The sequence below is a fragment of the Diorhabda sublineata genome, chromosome X (genome assembly GCF_026230105.1).
Source record: "Diorhabda sublineata isolate icDioSubl1.1 chromosome X, icDioSubl1.1, whole genome shotgun sequence".
Taxonomy (NCBI): Eukaryota; Metazoa; Arthropoda; class Insecta; order Coleoptera; family Chrysomelidae; genus Diorhabda; species Diorhabda sublineata.
Window position 1 is genome coordinate 21,921,291 of NC_079485.1, and position 22,767 is coordinate 21,944,057.

The 22,767-nt window shown below is 31.6% G+C and overlaps 2 protein-coding genes across 2 annotated transcripts; one reads left to right on the forward strand and one right to left on the reverse strand.

Moving 5' to 3' along the window:
• Positions 1–22,428, reverse strand: LOC130450967 (BOS complex subunit NOMO1). The gene is made up of 15 exons (XM_056789730.1): positions 22,203–22,428; positions 22,053–22,152; positions 18,602–18,730; positions 18,358–18,521; positions 18,075–18,234; positions 17,729–17,965; positions 17,391–17,556; positions 16,523–16,784; positions 16,259–16,437; positions 15,934–16,112; positions 15,418–15,862; positions 15,021–15,292; positions 6,448–6,641; positions 6,028–6,280; positions 1–3,124 (listed from the first exon to the last, which is right to left on the reverse strand). The coding sequence occupies exons 1-15, from the start codon at positions 22,334–22,336 to the stop codon at positions 2,507–2,509; spliced, it is 3,492 nt and encodes a 1,163-aa protein (XP_056645708.1). The 5' UTR covers positions 22,337–22,428; the 3' UTR covers positions 1–2,506.
• LOC130450968 (uncharacterized) lies at positions 10,734–11,884 on the forward strand. Its single transcript, XM_056789731.1, has 2 exons — positions 10,734–11,803; positions 11,862–11,884. Coding segments are annotated over exons 1-2 (1,065 nt in total). The 5' UTR covers positions 10,734–10,739; the 3' UTR covers positions 11,863–11,884.
• Positions 22,429–22,767: the final 339 nt, after the last annotated feature.

Here is a 22,767-nt window from a genome sequence, read left to right on the forward strand (position 1 = left end):
TTTTGTAGATATTGGGTATGATTTTCCATCCAATGCGGATTATTATCTGACCAATATCGGCAATTTATTGGGGCAACCTACAGGGGCTGAGACAATCAAAGACACTTCTGGGAAACTATAACCAGAGTACATCCCCTGAATGTATCAACCTAAGTAAGAGCAATCTACGAATACTAACAGGAGTTCGATCGGGACACTGTCGTCTTAACAAATACGTGAATACGCTAGGCCTAGAACATAATGCGGCCGGTAGATTTTGTTGCACAGAGGACGAAACCTCTGTCCACACTCTCTCAAAGTGCGAAACTCCAGAGCACTGGACCTGGATGCGTATGAAATGAAGAATTCTGGCAATTAAAGCCATTCCACATTCTACACTAAACTTTAAAACATAGAACTTTCGATTTAGATCACTTTTTATGCGTTTATTTTTCCATATTTATTTAATTGCATAGTAGATTTTAGATGTTGAATAATTGTTATTGAGCAGTTATCAACGATTTTCTCACTCGCACGGATTTTGCAATAAAGTTCAATACCAATAAAAGCTATCAGAAAAGAATTTTATTTACTATCCTACTTTAATAGTTTGTGGCGCTCTTTTTAAAATTCTTCCACTTGCTACTATAGCGCTACCTTAATTTTCTTCCTATCAACAGACATATGATTACCATCGGATCAACTCTATCACTTTCCGAACAACAATGAAAGTGATCCGGGTTAGTTCCCAAACATTCAGATCATGATTGGATCAACACTATCATAGTTTCCAAAAGTCCTTTGATAACTATATTTTTCACTGCAAATGGATGGATCAACAAAAGATGTTTTGAAATATATTCCACTGAAAGAGCTTACTACTGAATAGATATTTATTAATTTCAAAAGTATTTCTGTTACCACTGCATTATTTGGAAATTATATGAAATGTAACAGGTCAAAACGTTCATAGGTGAGTCAAATCATTTTGAATGGGAGGCCGAAATACAATACTGCAGCTAAACAGAAAGGAGGTGGACTCAATCACGGAGCATCCGGTTACTATAGATAAAACACTGGTAGGGCCGCTGACCTGCATTGCCGGTTCTGTGAAATAGCTGAGAAAACGTCCTCTGCAATTTTCAATTTCTTATAAGCACTACGAGAGAAATCCTGGGATTTAACTTAGTGGAAGAATCTTGATCATCAATCTAAGAGAGGCTTCAAAAGTTTAGACGGCACAGCGCCACAAGGAGAGTTTAGCAATAAGTATATATAAAAAAATATTATTGTTAACAATAATTTATTTATAAATATATGAAATCAACAATTTTACCAAGTACAATAAGTAGAAATTAATTTTGGATTCAATTTAATACACATTTCATCAAAAAATTACGGTAGTTTAAATTTTTAAGCGTTTCAATTTTTTTGACAGCTATCTCAAGTTTTGGATGTGATTTTCATGATGAATAAAAATATCAAACAAAGGATGTCTTTTTTTGTATTCTAAATTAAATTTCATGCGCTTATAAATAACAATCTTACTTGGCTATCATTGTGCATGTGAACAGACCTTATGAAATTACTATATTCCGCCAATGCAGCTCTCGACTTTTTTTACTCCAAAACTTAAAGTACCACTTTGACACTCGGTTTTATTGAATAAAAGACATACAAGTTCAGAAATATATTTGTATGAAAGTGTTTCGATTAATGAATTGTACAGTAGCGTGACTTTCAGAATATGGATAATGAAGACATTGTTTACCACCACTACATTAAAAATGACTCTCTGACACGTGTTTCGTAAACCTCGTTATTGTTTTTAAATACAAAAGGTAATTGTGAGTGTGGGTGTATTGATAGTAGCAAAATTCAGGATAAAGATCACCAACAGTTACAAAAAGTACAACTTTGTTGTGGACATATAATACATATTATATTTATTTCATTAATACACTCCCCGTAGTTTTTTGAAGATATGAAGAAAATTCAGTAAATTAATAAATTGTATATTACTCTTGTAAAAACCTTAATAGTTTATTATAATATTTATGCTCTCAACTTATTCTCCGAAAGTCAAATAGCTCATAGTTTAATGAAAAAACTTCTGCAAAAGAAAAATGATAAACAGAAACATACCACGTTGGAATTATTTATGTTATTAATATTGATTCTAAAGGCTCTGTACATAAATATTATTTATGGGATGCAGCTATATATTTCTATCAATCTAAATTAGTCGAAAAACTATTTTTTTTGGACTCATTCATTAGAATTTCAGGAGATATTTTTATACCCTATTATCCTAATTGAGATACATAAAAAGGTTGGTTCATTGTAAAATTATCACTTCAGAAAAATGAATGGGACTATAATTTTATACTAAATCGTTTATAAATTATAGCAAATATATAAATAATTATAATTTTAAAATAATTTCCAAAGTATTTTGTGAACCATCATAAATAATATTCCAAGAAAAGATGACAAAAATTGTTTACACTGAGATAAGTCCATTCTCCTATGGTTTCTTAGGTTTTGGTTTCTTTTTGGCACTGTTGATACTTTGTACAATCTGCTCTATCTGAGCATCATCATAATAATCAGTTACTGTTTTTTGACTAGAATTTGGAATGTAATTGCTTAATCCAGAGACGTTGAAGTTGAATTTTTCTTTCAATAAATTTCCAATCAATTCAATGTTATAAGCAGCTATTAATATGCCAAATATAAATATTAGATTCCAAGCAGAAGTTTGTTTTATTGGTTGATCTGATATGTTATGTTTTAAGCTGAAATTAAACTCCAAATATCTGAAAGAGACATTGGCATTAAAATAATGAATTTGTTGTTGAGTTCCTTGTAATGACGACTCTAATTGGACAGAATAAGGTTTTCCATCTGTTGGTAATGAAGGAAGATAAAGTAATATTCCAGGATTTACTAATTTGGTTATTTTTGCGACAGAATCAATTTTTGAAGTGTGAATAACCGTTGGAGAACCAATCTCTCGAATTAGTTTAATACGTAAAGACTTGTAGTGATCTATATTATCAGCATATGTTTTAACGAGAAGATCCATCTGTGATACTGGGCTGAAAACAATCAGACGAAGATCCTTTACATCTTCTTTAACACTCTGAAAATTAAAATAATAGTTCCTATTAACTAAATAATTCACGTTTTCATTTCAACTTAACTTATAAAGCAAAAAACATAGATAGAATAGCTGCTAAAAAAATAGTTTTCATTAGTTATCTCAGGTAATTTAAACAGAAAACACACCATGAACAAATTAAGAGAAGTCAACAGCTGTCACAAATCTGATGGAAGCAAACATGAGATTTCAATAAGAAATAATATATAAAAGCAAAAATCAATGTAAGGATATAAAAAAGCAAACCTATTAAATATTTTTTTCAAATTACTAAGCTCCCCATACAATTATTCTATTTTATTCGGTAAACTTTTAAATATTCACAGAAAACAAATTTGTGTATACTGTATTTAAGAGAATTCTGAAGCCCGCATTCAGAAGCTGCATATTGAGACACGACATTTTCTTATTGTTAATAATACTAATGATATAGAAGACTTTGAAGACAAAGATTAGATGGGTGTTTTGCCGGATTCATTCTATTCTCTCACGAAATCTTTTTGGCATATGTAGCATCTATATTTAGATATCTATATCCCTAATGGTTCGCAAGTGCTAGGAGAGGGATGTAACCACTGACTGGTTTCGACGTTATTGCGTTTCATCAGAGCGGCGAAACAACCTTTTGTTCTGAGTCTCTAAAATCAAAACCAGTGAGCGCCTTTATTCGGTTCACGTAGTTGAAGATTTCCCAGCAGACTATTTGGCGCCATCTTAACTTACAACTGCAAACCGTTTGTCAGGTAAAATCTCGCCGTAGTCAACGATTTTGTGAAACGTAATTTATTGGTGATATCCTCGCGCGTCTAATATATCAAAATATGTAATATTTACTATCACCTGTTGGCTATTACTAAACAACACTTAACCACAGATTAAAAAATAGGACAAACACGTCTTGTAGAATCATTAACCCTAAATAGTAACTAGTATAGATCCATAAATTGGCCAAACTGTTAGGGCTAGTACCCAATAAGTGTCATTTCGGCCATTACACGAATAAAAAGGGAACTTTAATTAACTTGATATGTAAGCCACAATCCTCAAGATAATTGTAGTTCATATGATTTACCTATTCGTAGATCTAGTAAAAATAAGTAGGAAAATCAAAATCGTCCTTCAGTAATTTGACAAAATCCAAATTATAAACCTCAGAGACAACTGAGAAATCGGCACAACACGAATTATTTTAATCAACAAAGAACTTTTCATTTTTCAACAGAAATCAAGATTTTCACAACCCTTATCACAGTTATGACTATTATACTGATAATAGTCAACATTATCATGAGAATTCAAATCAATTCTGATAATGTACTTGACTATCAAAAATATTACTGAGAAATTAATCCCAATATTCCTAATTATTACACAGATAACAGTGAAATTGGGGAAAACTATGATACCGCTGATAGTAATTTCAATTATGATAATGATGTATAAGTTTTTAATAAAAACGAATACGAAAATTTTGATAACTATACTCTATAGCTCTATTTTGTAAATTCTAATAAAACTACAAATAATTTAATTGATTACTGCTATATATTTGAGATGTAGGGACCAAGGAAAAATTAATTTTTATATATATATATATATATATATATAAAATTGGACATTTTGTAAAATGTAAAATTGTTCTTTTTATCTTTTTATTGGAACCCATACATAAAATTCAATAACCTTCAGTTTATAATTATATAATTAATTCCACATAAATAATTTCTTAATTGTTTCGCCTAGGTTGCCAAAACACAGCATCACTCCCTATAATTCAGGAACCAAACTGCCAAATTTTTCACTCCCATACTCAAATATATTCTTATTAACTATATATATATATATATATATATAAAATTTTGAGGGAATTTAAGGAAATATATATATATATATATATATATATATATATATATATATATATATATATATATAAATTTCCTTAAATTCCCTCAAAATTTTAAAATTTTACTAATGCTATCTTTCTCTCCCGGAGCGACCCTTTTTATCGCCACTAGTTACTGTGACTGTGACCACAGATATCAACACATTTTACAGTTTTTAAAATAAATGAAAAGTTTTTTTATACTAAAAATAGTTCACATATTATACAATTACATAAATTGTCAAGATTTTGAATGTTCATTTAAAACATTTTCTTGAAATTATGAATGGATGCCTTTTTCCATAACAAAATTCATCAAAATTGGCTTCGAAAAGACAAGACTATTCCTTTCTTTAATTTCAAGGTCAATTTGACATTTGATTTTTATTATTCTATGATAGAAACAATAACATTTTTCTATCAATTAAGTAATTTACTTCCTACATATGTGTGTGTGTGTAATTAAGTAATTTACTTCCTTGATACACTGTTTATCACCGCGACATCACATTCAAATTTACACTGTCTGACTCAGGTTTCAATAACTAATTTATCTTCTTCTGAGACTATTTTATCTTCAAAAACACTGTAAACAGTTTATCTTCATTGTTTGATGATTGTATATTCGTTATTAAAATACATGACAGAAATTGTAAATTTGAATGTTAGTGTAGTTCTAGTAACAGTATTAATATCACTAAGGGTTCAAGATATCACAACTTGAACCAAGACATATATAAATGACTGATTAGGTTGCCAAAGCTATAGGAGGCCGTTATCAAAAACAAAGGTAAATATAAGATAAAATTTCAAATATCTACAGATAAAATCGAGCGTTAGCCTTATGGGTTCATTCATTCAATGATTTCTTGATAACATATATCTATTTGAAGCAACATATTTCATATTGAAGAAAAAAACAATTATAAAAATTGACAAAATCACTCAAATATCTAAAGTAATATAGAATAAAATCCAAAATGTGGTGTTCAAATATTCTTACCTCAAGAGCAATGAACTCGGGGGCAGATCGCTCGATTAGGCTATTAACTCTTAAGCCTTCTTTGACAACAACATTGTAAGAACAGTAAGGTTGTAATCCTCTTATTCTGAAGTGACCAGTATTTTCACAAGTTGTTTCTTCAGAATATTGACTGCAATTTCCAACACCTCGTGCAACTACAACCATGTCAAATTCAGGTTCTCCATTCAGAGATACAATTTGTCCAAACGCACTGTATGCAACTCTTTTGGCACTAGAAAATTAAATGTTATATATACAGAAGTTTTGGAAACGGTGTATAGAGTTTAATACTTATATGAAAGTCTGATGACAGGATGTGTATTTATTTTTACAAAGACTTAGAATTGGTCTCAATCTTCTGATTTTTTGGACGTAAATAGGTTATAGTATTAAACTTACATTAGCTTCACTCTAACTGTTTCTCCTTCTAGTACTGGTATGATTTTAGAACTTGGTTCAAACTGGTACTCTTTCATCATTGGTCTTAAGAAATATTCACTAGGACTCAAAGAGTTGAAGTTAATTTTACCATCGTCTCCACTTTGTAAGTTTTTGCGATAATTCTCTCCACCAGACAAAGACAGTAATACTCCCTGAAATAATAAATGAGTGAATGTATATATATATATATATATGTTTAATAGTATTAAATTTACCAAAAGGTGTATTATATATATATATATATATATATATATATATATATATATATATATATATATATATATATATATATATATACACACCTTTTGGTAAATTTAATACTATTAAACAGTTTTTTATTTCCCATCGGTGTCCGTTACTATTAACAATATAAACCCGATAAATTGCGAGTAAAAGTGGACGTTGAATGTTTGTAAAATCAACGCGAAGGGAAGCGTGGCCGGTTGTTTAGTCTGGATGCACGATTTTGGTAGTAAACCACCCTTAGCTGAGCACTTGGGTGAGAACCAAAGCTATAATGATAAGAGATTAAGTGTTTTACGTAATATAAACAAACTCCCCACATAAAGTGGAGAGATTTTGACCTTGTATTATAAGGGACAGTCGTTTAGTGAACTTTCTCTTGAAAACACGTCTTTTCATTCTCGCATTTTCACGAAATTATCTTACAGTTCAGTGCAGTGCAAAAAACACCAAAGTGAATTTGACTATATTTGTGTGGCGAGACATTCAAGCAAATATGCCAAAATACAAGACCAATTTAACTCCTGGCAGTGGACGCAAACAAAGTATAAGTCAGAGAATGAAAAAAATTCGTGATAGCAAAAAGTAGGTGAAAGTGCTTCAAACCAAAATAAAAAAGTGATTTCTCTTGCAAACCGAGCGTAAAGTGTCAAAAGCCGAGCCGAAGGCGAGGTTTGCAGGTGCACTTGTTTATCAACTTTTGAATATGACTTTTCGTAATCATTTCCGAAAAACTGTAAACGGGGGTCTAAGAACTGAAGAATTGGTTGGTACAGTCACAAAGAGATTAATTCATTATCACTTCAGAAAAGAATTATTATTGCATTGTAATGAACTGCTTTGACTTATATTACAAAGAATTGAAATGAATTAAATTTTTATGCAACGGTGGAATTTTTTCGAATTGTTAAACATTGAATTAAAATTAGTAAAGATTTCATTTGAAGTGGTAAAGATTGACTTTGAGTTGGTAAGAATTGAATCTGAATCCTGAAAATTGCATTTGAATTGGTACGAATAAAATCAGATTCCAAATGATTTGGAAAAATGTGTTTGGGATTAATTGAATTATGTTAATTTACATGAATTGAATAATTGTATCAATACTGAATACAGTTAAAATAGAATTGAATTGTACACTTTTATTTATGGTACTTGTTAGCACCTTGACTGTAAATTTAATACTTTCACAAAAAAATTTTAACGCCAAGTTTGATACATATGTCAGATTTGGTATAATACCTGTTTTATAAGTTTATTTATTCAGTTATACATATAATACCACTTTTCTTGTTATGATGTGATTACGGAAATGATTCCGAAAAAATTTCTTCAATGTATTTTAACTGATTAAAAACAATACAGTAAGTACATTCCACTCACTTACTTGCAGAACAAGGCAGTTACTTTGTGACGAAAATGTAACTCCCAGACCGATAAACGTGGCTACAGAAGAAATAAACATTCCAAGTACTAGTAGTAGTGCTACACCACCACACCAGGATGTACGAGAAGAAGTTGCGGCAACAAGCTCCACGTATTTGCAGATACAGGGTGCGGCAGCATAACTTCCTTTTTTCAAAAGTTAATAAAACTTATTGTATGAATCAGAAAATTTTTATTCGTTTTTTATAATACAGGCACATACATAAAGTTTTGTTTTACTGAGTTTTGAAGATCAAATCAGTTAGGTGACGTCCCCCATTCTCCATACACTGAGTAAACCGATTTCTGGCGTTTGTCATGACTCTTGCCAGCATAGCAGGCGTTATGTTGGCAATTTCTTCCTGGATGTTCGTCTTCAAATCTTGTAGGGTCCTTGGACGGTTCACATACACACGGGATTTCAAAAAACCCCATAGGAAATAATCACAAGGGGTCAAATCGGGAGAGCGGGCTGGCCACTCCAAATCGCCCCTAATTGAGATAAGGCGCTCTGGGAAGTGTTCCCTCAAAACAGCCATCGATGTTCTTGAAGTGTGTGCCGTTGCTCCGTCTTGTTGGAACCAAGTGTCCCCTAAGTCCAAATCATCTAGCCGTGGGAAAAAAAATTCCTGTAACATGTTTACATACCGGTGCGAATTCACTGTCACTGTGACTTCATTTTCCTCAAAGAACCAGGGACCAATAATTCCACGTGAGTAAATTGCACACCACACTGTGACTTTAGGTGAATGCAAAGGCCGTTGATGCAATTGTCGAGGATTGGTATCAGCCCAGTAGCGCATGTTTTGTTTGTTTACGGATCCACACAAATGAAAATGGGCTTCAGCACTAAAAAAAACAATAGCGTCCTCAGGAACGACTTCCAGAAAAACCTCACACGCGTTCCTCCGAGAAGTGAAGTCACGTTCAGAAAGTTCCTGCACAATTGCCATCTTGTATGGATGAAAATGAAGATCATCATGAAGTATTCTCCTCACAGAACGATCGGAAAGTCCAAGGGCAGACGCATGTTTGCGCGCAGAACGCCGTGGTGATCGCAACACTGAAGTTCTAACTAACTCAATGTTCTCCGGTGATCTAATGGGCCGAGGGACTCCAGTTCTTCGTCTTGTCACACTTGCAGTTTGTTGTAAATTAAAGCGATTCCGAAAGGCGCGCTGGGTTGCGATCACAGAACATCCGCTCGAAAAGTAAACCTCAACGGCAAACGCACGCTCCTCACTGTTCCAACGCATGATGGCGACTGAACTGTGCCGGGACAAAACTTTATAGTCCCCCCTCTCGAACGAGACCACTAGCACTCCGTTACGACATCTACCGACTAAATGGCGAACTTTTTAAAAAAGGAAGTTATGCTGCCGCACCCTGTAGAAGATGGTGTTCCAAAACAGCGAGAAAGTTTACATACCCCCACCCTACTGCAAGGACCTCAAGAAAAGTTATAATTCAAAGTAACATGTCGGCGAATTGTGAATGTGAAACATTTTTTCAATGACATTATAAACTTTAAACATGTAGACATCTTCAATTGTAGAAATGAGAATTTAGAAATAGTGAGTGAATATCGTCAGGGATTTCGAAGTGTTTTTACAATTAAGTGCACTAACTGTCTTGAATCTAAGAGGGTGGACACTGATCCCGATCCCACTATGTTAAATGGGAATCAAGCGATTGTCTTAGGCGCAATATCCACTGGTGGTGGTTTAGCACAAATAGAGGAACAATTGGGGTTATGCGATTTGCCTGTAATGAGTTCACATTTGTACCAAAAAATACAAAATGAATTGGCCGACAGTATCCACGAGTTAGCTTGTGAAATAATAGAACAAGCTGGCGTACAAGAACGCAGAATTTCTATCGAAAAGGGACACATAGGTAAAGATTCAATTCCATACATCACCGTTATAGCTGATGGAGCCTGAAGCAAACGCTCTTATAAAGTAAACTATGATGCAGTATCAGGAGTGGGAGTAATCATTGGTCAAGAAATCAAAAAGGTATTATTCCTAGGAATACGCAACAAATATTGTTGCTTGTGTGCAAGAGCCGAAAACAAGGAAGAACAATCAATTGCACACACGTGTTTTAAAAACTGGTCTGGTCCATCAACAGGCATGGAATCTAACATCATAGTTGAAGGTTTCAAACAGAGCATCGAGATGCATGGTGTTAAATATTTATATCTTGTTGGTGATGGTGATAGTAGCGTGACAAAAAAACTGGCCGATGCACGTCCCTATGATACACCAGTATCAAAAATCGAATGCCGCAATCACTTGTTGCGAAATTATTGTACACGGTTGCGCGCACTAACCCAGAAGAAAACAAGTTCCAAAAATCTGCCTGTCAGTGTTAAACAAAGGAATATTTTGATGAACAGTATAAAACGTTTCCCTGTGGGATTATTGGAGCGATCAATTATATTACCACTGAAAAAAGCGAAGAGTGCCATGCTGAGAAAGTCCGATTATTGAAAAAAGACATTTACAACGGACCCTACCACGTTTTTGGAAACCACGAAAAATGTGAAACATATTTCTGTTCTAAAATGACAAACATGAATGAAACAAGATGAACAGAAAAAAGGATATGATTGGGTAACTGAAATGAAAGCTTCCGGACTGTTCCAGGATATTTTGTATATCGCAGAACGTGTTACGCGAAATGCCGAAAGTTTGATTTTAAATATGGACAACAATGCTGCAGAATGTTATAATTCTGTTGTAGCAAAGTTTGTTGGCGGGAAAAGAATCAATTATACGGCGCGACGCTCCTATGCAACAAGATGTGAAGCGGCTGCCATATCCTACAACGTACCTGCTGGCGAATTTCCGCGCTATATCCATAAAAAAGTGACCCATGCGAGCCCTGGAAAGTATACCAAAAAGATCATTGCAAGACGTGCACAAAACATTGCATGGAAAAAAAGTAGGCGAACATTGTTTTCTGGCATAATAAAACAAAAGAGAAAAGCAATAACAGAGGCTGATGAAAATTATGGATTACCGTCATCAGATATGCATGAAGAAGAATACGAATCAAGAGTTAAAGAATTTCTCAATAACCTTCATCTGAGCAAAGAAAAATGTGAGATTTTACAGAACAACACAATCGGCCAAGCAGACTGTTTATTGTGGAAAGAAGAGAGATCTAAGAGACTAACAGCTTCTGTTTTCGGACAAATTTGCAAACAACGGGCAAATACCCACTGCGCAGCTCTTGTTAAAACAATTCTGTACAATCCATTTCACGGCAATATAGCCACAAACTGGGGCAAAGAACATGAAAAAATTGCAATTCGTTTGTATGAAGAAATTCACAACGTCGCTGTAGCAGAATGCAGTTTATACTTTGATGCTAAAAAGCCCTATTTGGCAGCTACACCTGATGGTCTAATAGGAGATAACGACATTATTGAGGTGAAGTGTCCTTATTCAGCAGCTAAAACGACACCTATAGACGCCATCCAAAAACAAATTATTAAATTTGCAGAACTTCGGGAAGGACGTATGTTTTTAAAACGTAGCAGCAATTACTTTTATCAAGTACAAGAGCAGCTCCATATAACACAACGTCGTATTGTATTTTTATTGTTTGGACACCTATTGGAATTGAGTCTGAAATGGTAAGTTTATCCAGTAAGTATATTATAACTAATACTTACCATAATTGTTTTTTTTTAGATATTTCGAGATGACAACTTCTGGGACCAAAAAATGTGTAAGCATCTAGAGGAGTTTTATTTCAAATGTTTGTTACCAGAAATCATCAATCCGCAACATATTAACAAAAGGCGTATTAGGGATCTTAGAAGATGAGAAAATATTTAAGTATTTGTTCTGTTATAAATCTATTGGTACATTATGAAATTTATTTTTTCTGTATCTGATATTTTGTTGTTTAAGATACCTAATATATTTTAGAATCCGCATCCTCTAGTAATGGAGTAATATCCCATACATTATTGTTCACGTAATTGCGTATGCTGAACAATATTTTTTCTGACCATGCAATTTACAGTGTAGCAGACTCCGCCCCGATAATAAACACTTATACCGATACTAATGAAAATTGGGCTCAACGCCTGTGACTAGGCAACCTTCTCTACATAAACATCCGTTCGTAGGGGTTAAATTGTGCCCTCATTGTTCAACATTTTATGTTTTTCAGTTGATGACTGCAAAGTTCAAGATTCAATTCACTCCGAAGCAGAGTGTTTTTATGTACATTCTTTTACATTTCAGTGATGTGCGCGCTCATATTTGAGACATACTGTGCGGTGGTTTGTAAATCTGTTTTTTTATTTTTTGTTAATCGGTCTTTGCTTCGGAGTAGAGCATTGTTTTGGCTGTAATATGCAAGTGTTTTTTTTTAAATTTGGTTAAATACTTTAGCCACAATATTACCTCACGCATACAGCATTTTCGGACAGCTAACATTACACCCTTAAATAATCCCATTATTCTCTTCCCCTCATAGTTATTCAGAAAATAACTTAATGGCTTGATAACTTTAATCTCTTGGTAGGATAATAAAAAAGTTGTACTAATCAATACAGAGATATTTATTTACGTCATCTTCAGCTAAAGGACCAATCTCAAGGTCGAAAAAACATACATATAGAATTCCAAAACTCTATCAAATATCAATAAAGATTAAGTTATAAAACGGTAAAAAATAATTTATGTTAAAGCGTTGTAACAGTGTGTTTTGAGGTGTTCCTTGTTGTGGATAAATATTTTCAGACTTGACCCACATATATTTGATATTATTCTGCAAATATTATTTATTTTGTTGAGTTTGATAGATTGGGTCCCATATAAAATAGTAATTCTGGTTTTGGAAGAACGAATTCATTAAAAAGTAAAGATGTGGTTTTAACTTCGGTAAACTACCTCAGTACAAAACCAAGGTTTCTAAGAGCTTCACCAAGGATAAGATTAATAATATATGCTTTAAGTTTCTATTGAATGCATACAAAAATCTTGTAGACCTTTTGAGCATATTATTAGAAATGAGATAATTAAAATGAGTGTAGTTAATTTTCCAAGTGAAAAATGAGATATTACATTGTGAAATGTTGAGAGGAAGTACATTTTCATCGCACCACTCAAAACTTGTATAAATATCAGGTTGAACTAAGTAACAGTAAAGTTCAATAGGAAATGATATAGCCCCAAATCATCTGCATAAAGGAGATCATTATAATTTAATCCCAAGACAATGTAATTTATAAATATTGGAAATAATAACGACCAAAGTTCTGAGCCCCCAATTCCAGAATTTCTATGGAATTAAAACCTTGGTAAGTAACTGTAAGCTTTCTATCCGTGAGCTATAAAAAAAAATTGGTAAATGAATCAGTTAAATCAATATTTGACTGGTCTTATTACTGTGGGAAAATTTTCTCCGAAGCAGCGATTTTTCGTTTTATTTGAGAGAACTAAGACTTTCGCTTTGTTTGCGTTAGATTGATAACTTGCACTTGAATTCGCACTTAATAAGTTGCGGGAATAATTGTGAATTTTGTTTTTGGATAATTTCCTGAATTGCTAGGATTTTCCCTAATATAATTATGTTTATCACTGACTCGCTTGTTTTGTTTTTAATTAATCCCGATTGTTTCTAACAAGTTTACTTTCTTTTTTAGAAATTCTTTGAATTGATTTAAATTAGTCGTATGCTGATTTGATTTAAGTTTTTCCTACACTTGGGTTGAATTTTTATGAGTTTGCTCGAAATTATGTAAATGAGTAACGTGTCCCAAGATTCAATGGGCTCACCGAGTTGCTTGAGACTGTACAAATGTTTATATGAATGCTCGCGTAAGTGTTGATTTGGTCGCAGTAGCCATGACAATGTTCTCCATGTTAAATATGGATTTTAAATGATTCTGTTTAAATAAATTTTTATTATTTCTTTCGCCATATGTGTTTCAAGCCAAGTCATAGCTATCGGTCTCAAAATAAAACGCTTGAATAACGAGAGGCACAAATAAAGTCACAGACGCGCGCAAATAATGAATATTACTTATATTTGTGTTAGAATGAATTAATGAATCGAACATGTCTCTAAATTCCATCCAAGTACCGCCAAACTTTATATATATATATATATATATATATATATATATATATATATATATATACATATACACATATATATAGCCAGGCAACAAAAGAACAGAAGATGGAATCCAGCTTCCAGGAGAAGCTTCCTTCTAAAGGGGGAGGTGTCACCTACGCCATTGCCCTTAGGTGGACAATATATTGTGCTGATTAAGAACTTATTTTATTGTAGAATTGCTTAGTTTGTGGTTACTAAAAGATTATTTAATTCACGATTGTAATAAAAAACATTAGTCTTGTAATTGAAGTTGTTGGTAAAATTTATGGTTCCAGTTAATTAAAAGTTTATATATATATATATATATATATATATATATATATATATATATATATATATATATATATACCATCTAATTTATTTAGTTTCCAACTATCAGTGGATGTTATCCAAATTATTTCCTAAACATTCAGGTCATAATCAGTTCAACTTGATTATAGTTTTCAAAAAGCCTTATATGTGTGACGATTTTAATTTGGGTATTGTTCATCATAGTTACATAATTAATGTATTTTTATGTAAAGATTCTTATAACTTATTATTTTTAACATTTCTCATGATCACCGTAATGACTTCGGCTTTTTTTATATTTTATATTTGTAAGAGGGTTGTTTTTTTCTCATGACGTTGCGGCTCAACAAACTAATGAATCACTGAAGACTATCTGGGATATTCAGTATAAGTATGAATATTATTGAAATATACAGAGATCTTACCGATAGAGGATTATTGCTTTCTATATCCAAAACTTCAACAATAACTTCTGCTAACTTATGAGCTAAGAAATTACCATCTTTGTTTGGTCCAGTTAGAATATAAGAGTCTTTAACAGCTGTAATTTTGAATTCTTTATTCGGATCTAATGGAGGAAATTTGAAAACACCATTATCGTCTGTATCAATAACGAGTCTTTCTGAATCTGATGTACTTTCTACTGTTATCATAACTCCATCTAATGGAGGTATTATTTTACCTTTAAATAGTTTCCCTAAAATATAAAAAAAATGATTGCCTTTATTTGAAGTGCTATAGAAAATAGATCAATTAAGTATATTCAAAAGTCACAAATAGTTTACAAACTTGCATATCTCTGCGACAAGAAATTCAACCTACCAACTACAGCAACAAATTTAACTCCCAAATTTTCACAATCCTCTCCTCCTTTAACAGACAAAATAGGGGGAGTAAAAAACAATTTTTCAGACTGTGGTACCACAACTGCATTTTCTCCAGGCTCCAACAAAATATCCAATTCGTAAATACCATTATTGTACTTCAATTTCCTCTCTGTTTTTTCAGTTGCTATTTTAACTGATACTTGTACAAGTCCTAAATCAGAAGTTGATTGAATTCCGAGTTTGATAACATGCTTTTGAGCTGTTAAAAGAACTTCATTACTTTCTGCATTCGTTTTATAAATAATTGTTTGTTGAGGATAACTGTGACAGCCTTCCAGATTGAATTGGTAGTCTCCAGATATTTGTAAGCAGAAGCTCGACCGACCTTTGGGTAGATCAAAATGTGTTGGAAGGGTACTTCCTGGGATTTTAAAATTTAACTAAAATAAAATTGATATTTGTAAAATTGAATTCATTGGATATCAATCATTTTAGATTAGTCTATTTTTACCTTTGTAGCATGTGAAGAAATAAAAACAACAGTATATCCTTTTTGAATGAAAGATGGAACTTCAACTATTTCTCTATCAATAACTACTGTTTGCTTATCAACTTCCCAGCAGAATTTATTTGATAATATGCTGATTTCATATGCACCAGGATATACATCATTTACAGAGTAAACACCATCTAAATACCATAATAGTTTTGTTACAATGTTTATAAACAGTCTTACATTATTCATAAGAATTAAAAAATAATTTAGAAGTCCTCTAGTTCAACTGTAACTGCCTTTGGCATCCATTTTTCAAGTACATTAGAAGGAAAATACTAACCCTTTATTCTAAACATATGTTCATTATCAGCTCCGCTTTTCATAACAATTGACAGATTTCCACATTCATTTGGTACCAAACATTGTACTTTGCCAAAAACAGTAGATTTCAATTGGGAAAATACTATATTCACTGTTTTTTCGGAACTCACTTCTACAGTTTGAACCAAAGGATAGAATCTGTAATACAAATAAATTATTGAAACATTGACTAAAACTAATCTCTTCCTATTCCTTTAGAACTATGTGTTGAAAATGATCTTACTGAAGTCCTTTTTCTTTATTTTTGTCACTGACAACAACTCTAATTTCATATGTTCCAGGAGACAAAAACTCGCAGAATGTGCCATTTATTGGCGAAGATTCTGATTGAATGAATGTTGCACTACCACTTTTGGCAAAGATAATTGTCTGTGAATGATCACTTGTCACGGTACCACAAACTTTATAGGCTGATGGTAGGATATCTGGTAATTCTGGAATAGATGGATCAATGGACACTGATACTTCATCGAAGAGGTAATTTTCTATAACAAAATTGTTATCTAAAAATTGTAGAAAGTATAGACATTTCAAAATATATATATATATATATATATATATATATATATATATATATATATATATATATATATATATATATATATTAATAACTACATATAAAATGAAATTAGGTGTATAACAAGTTAAGCTAAAATATAATTGCAGATATAGAAAACATAAAGAACCACCATAAATACTAGCTGGTTCAACAAAAAAAGGAAATAAGGCAAATAACACATAATTTAAAAATGTACTATACCTAAGAGAGTAAGGAAGGAAAAAATGACCTAAAGCTACTCATAAATTGAATAAAATGTTAACAATTCAAAGAATCCTGTAATAAAAATAAAGCTTGACATAAAACAAAATCATCCATTGAAGGAAATTGAAAAAGGAAAAAATATGTAAGAAATTGTTGGATATTCATAGACTATAGTAAAACTAAATAAATAACAGAAATGGATATAATTTAAGAGAAATAGTTTTAAGACTAGAACTTAATTTCCTGCCAGAATTATACAAATACCAAACAATACAAGTTCAGCTGCTAAGCAATCCCAGTAATAAAAACATTAATTAGAAATACTTACCTGCTGTTGCTTTGATCTTATGTGTTCCAGCTTTAACTTTTTCCAATATATACACACCTTTAGAATCAGTTTTTGTTAATTCTTGATCATTCAATGATATCCTCACATTAGCTAGAGCAGCATCCTTAGATCTCAACACTTTACCTGATACACTAAATCCTACAATCTAAGATAAATCATTAGGAAATCCGATTTTACTGCATTTTTATATAGTTCAATAAAATAGTATCACAATTCCACCTTCAAATTTGATAATAATCAATTCATTAATTTATGTTGAAAATTCGGAAAACAGTTTAAACTCATAAAAATTGTAGGAATTTTGTATATTTGGTTACCTCAAAGTGGTTGTCCAGATTTAAGTCATTATTATAAATAGTAAATTGAATCGATTCTGGTATAACATAAACATTTTGTCTTTTGTTGTAAGTGACAACAGAATAATTGCCATTAGGTAACGTTTGAAATAAGAATTCACCATTATTTTTTGTTTTTACATGACACAAATAATTATCTTCAGTTTTAAAGCCCTGTAAAGGTTCTTCATTGCAGCTTGTAATCATGGAAGGATATATCTAAAAATAAAAATGTATAATTAGCTAAAAACAACATAATTTCAAAAGTAGTCAACTTAGCAGATTGATAAGCTTGTTTAAAAAACTCATTTGAATTGAAATTTCTTACATGTTTAGATAAAAGTACCACAATGGTATCTTTAACAGACTCTCCATCACTCTTCACCTGACCAATTACATCATATCCTTGTATAACAAGACTGTTTGTTGGCAATTCTGCGTTGCCTTCTTCAACAGTGACATGTAAAGATTCTTTTAAAATCTTCCACCTAAGAAACGACATATACTAATACACAAATGAAGATTTTTGTTAGTTTCGCCTTTTAAAACCATTAAGAGTGGAACTAAATATTTTTTCTTAAATTTTTACATCTTTGTTACACGTTACTTACTTGGGATGTGAAATTGAGATTTTATAATTTTTAGGGTATACTGGCGTAAATAAAAAGTTTCCATCTTTATCACTAATAGTTGTTCTTGTTTCGCCGTCAGATTCCAGTTGAATAGTTACACCCTTAGGACCTGCACTGTTAGGCTCACTACCAAAACTATCAACCTATAAAATGAAAATTAAGAATTTGTTGCCACTAAATTGTAAGATTAATATTTGCAATTTGTTTTATTTTAAACACCTGCCTTTCCAGTTATTCCAAATCCTTGAAAAACAAAATTTATATCTGTTCCTTGAGAACACAAGTCCGTATCCCCATCTATAAATAGAGCTACATTTTTTGGCTTAAAACTCCAGCCTGGTGGCGGAGAAAGCTAAAAAATAGTATTATTCTTAAAGTTAATATTAATATGAATGTCTGCCATCTTGGTAATAAAGAAGATGAATGTGTGGGTTTGTGGCAATAAAATATCAAAGTATGCTCTTTTTAACATATATTCCAAGCTTTTGAAATTTCTATTCACCTAGAAGCTTAAATTATGGTCATAAATATAAATTAAAAACTTTGTGAATGTAAAAAATAATTATGATATAAAATTATATATTTTTGTTGATAAATCGCTGCTTAAGGTTAGATAACACAAAGTGTGTAATATAATAAGTATTGTTACAAGGGAAGCAGTAGAAAACCATTAGGTAAAATCTATAAAAGTTCTCGAATAGTGAATTAACAGAGATTCGAGTGAATCTTCAAGTAGAGTTGTGTAACAGCTACTTGCCGTTATGAAAGATGATCGTTTTACTAGAAGCATTGCTACTTGCGACGAAAATTGATTATGGTTATACAAAGAACAATTACTATAACCCGTTGTAAATATAGGCAGACTTATGAAGGATTAGTGTCCTTCGACATAATTCCAGATGGAAGAGGTATATAGTGGACAGATGGTGCGAATGTATAAGGTTTTATCAGAGAAATATCCAGGTTTAGTTAACTGAAAGCCAGGTTCTTTTACTATAAGGCAATGCTAAACCACATACTAAGAAAGTTACGATGAATTAGATCAAAGAACTTGGTGGTATTGAATTCCTAACACATCCAGCATTTAGTCCAAATTTTGCAACATCAGATTACTATTTATTCATATCCATGACGAAATTCTTGTATGAGAGAAAATTTGAATCAAAAGGAGATGTTGACAATGCAGCGAGACAATTTTTTTTAATCTAAGCCCAAGAAACGGTTTTAAAAAACTCAAAGAGATGCTGAATGTTGGGTTGAAACAATATAATAAATTATTTATGACATATATTCATTTTGATACATTTTGTGTTACGATTCGCATTAACAACCATGAAAAATCTAAAAAAAAAATTCGTTTTCTGGTATAGGAAACCAATAAGTTCTGGAGGATATATTAATTACCATTCATCTCACTCACGTAACAATAAGTTTATTTAATCATGAATCATGAAAAATAGAGTCCTTAAAATTTGTAATCCAATATTTCATAAAAAGAATATCAAAATACAAGCTTTTTTATGAAAACTAACATCCTTTATATCTTTTGAAACGAATTCTGTATGACACATATGTGAATCATTTTGACATAAGGCAAAAGAGCAATACTAATTCTGATAGTACTATCTTACTTATTTATACACCATTATCATATATAAAATCAGTTACTCATATATTTTCTTGAATCTCTGAACAAAATAATTTGAAGGTAACTTAGAACAAAATTGGACCCTTGAAGGCGCATTTACTAAAATCAAAGATAAATTTCCTATGGATAATCTCTCTTAAAAGTGACAGCAAATTATATATAGATGCTCGTAAGGATCACATGTTTTCTAGGGAAGTTATTCTATTTTCAGAAACAACATATATTGCTCAAAATTACATAAAACTTATAAGGGCCTAATCTATAAAAATTTCATGTCATTTCCAATCTAACCAATAAATATTGAGCTGCATTAATAACGACCTATAATAATTTAATCTATAAAAATTCGATGTCATTCATAATTTTACTAATAAAAATTTTAATAACAACCGAATCAAAAGATTTCATATAACTCGAGTCAATTTGAATATCCATATTAAAAGCTTATTAATTTGATAATTATGTTAAATGAAAATAAATCTTAGCACTCCATAAACCTAAATTAATTAATGTATATAACATTCAATATTGTTATACTTTTATACATGTTTTTATATTCTAATTTAGCATAATAACTTCTGCACCCAAGGACGCCACCTATGTAGAGATGGCCCTTAAACTCTAAGGAGTCCCCATAAATGATTCATTGACTTCACCATCTGAATTTTATCCATAATTTCATCTTTTTGGGGGGAGATAATACAGATACCATATGTTGTGCCTGGCTTGATGGTCAATATTAAGAACCGGAGTCAATAATGACATCGACCATGGTTGGTTAAAAGTCACGGGAAAACTTTAGAAAATCACTAAATTTATAACATCACCTGTGACTATAAGAAATTATATTTCAATGTTGTAAATAATTGAAAATACAATAAAAAACACGATAAAAACAATAAACCAAGTACATCTGAGTATTAAATAACATATCTATAGTTATTCAGAGTATAAAATGTAAGTTAACTATAGAATATTGTTCCAATTTAATTTACTCTTCAACTAAATCAATCAAATACAAATATTATTAATAATAATGAAGATAATTATCATGACAAATATCTTAAATATAAAAAATGCCAAATAGTAATATCTTAAATTCATAGGTATTTTCAATTTCAATTCATTAATTCATTAGTATTGCCAATTAAAAATTTCTAAGTAATTTATTTTATGATATGTATCTTCGTGGTGCTACACTTCAACACAAAAACCAACTAATCAAATTTAATAGAATATGATATCAGCATAAAATAACCTAACCTTAACTTGAAACAAAAGGGATTTCACTATTTTCACAACAGTCACAGCACTACACTTCACACAAACATTGTCTACAGATATATTGTTATATTGTTATATTTTCACATCTCCATATCAGACATATAGGCACATTTGTATGGCCAAGTCATCCTATTTCTAGCCCCTATCAGTCAGTTCATGTTTCAAACGCTTCCTTCAACAGCTTAGGTATGAACACCTGTCTGAGGGTTCACAAATTGGCATGTGCTACATGTGGTTACAGTCTCATGAATATAGTTCATCTCAGGATCTTGTACATTCCAAAGTATGAGGCCCACTCATCAGTGCTTGGAGCCATGTGTTTGGTGATCTGTTATACTTATTGTTTGGGCATACTTGATATTCTAATTGCTTTCTCTTACCCCACAACTTCAGCCTCAAACCTAACCTAGCTGGCCACTCTAATCACTATACTACTGAGTGCCCCAAGAGCTAATTCGTTAAAACTTTTTAGAGGTGGATCAGATCTGGTGTGCAGTCAAGTGATGCTTAGTGCTTGAGGTCCAAGAAAGTCCACATAGAGCCTATATAGAACCATATTATGACCATAATAGACAATTTATCATAAAAAAATTTTCAAAACATTAAAAGTATCAAGCCAATGAAGCATAAGTATATATTGTCTTAGAGTTCAAGGATCATCAATATACGAGTGGCACCTCTGGGCCTATAAGTTGCGTTGCTAAAATAGAGCTTTTATATGCATATTATATCTAACAATTACCTCTAAAAGAAGTTCTCCCTTATCATACAAGGGAACAAAATAATATCCAGTATTGGGAGCTGCTGTGGTTTTGTCTTTGACAATTCCTTGTTTAGTAATCCTAAAGATAGAAGTTTTTAAATAATTAACTTATATAATGAAAATACATACAGCTTAATTTCCACTTTAGAAAAATCGATGGGAACATGACTTTTCAAGAACCCTCCACATCCTAATACTTCATTAGTTCGTGTAGTAGTAATAATAGTTAGAAAAACTGCTACTATGATAAATAATCGATTCATAATAAATTTTAAAATAAAAATTCATGAAAAAACAAGCAATCCTATAAACGATTTATGATAAAGCAAATGTCATTACACAATAATGACAAGACATGTCAGGGAAAAAAAGTTAGGCATGTATTCACGATTTGATATTTATCTTACGTTTATTACCTGTTACACTTTCTGTCTTACATCATAGGCAACAAATCAATGTCGGATATACTAATCAAATTTGTTATTAATAAAAAAACAACTTTTATAGAGACCCATGAACTTTTTTCTTCAAGCCACATTCATAACGATTTCTGGATCTGGTTTCTGGTAGCAATATAATATTGTATCTTCCTCTATATAAAATTACTCAAGATTATGAATTATTCTTTTCTTCAGTTAGGTGAAATGGTGGTTGGAATAACTGCTCGACAGTTTGTTGCTGCATATAAGAGACT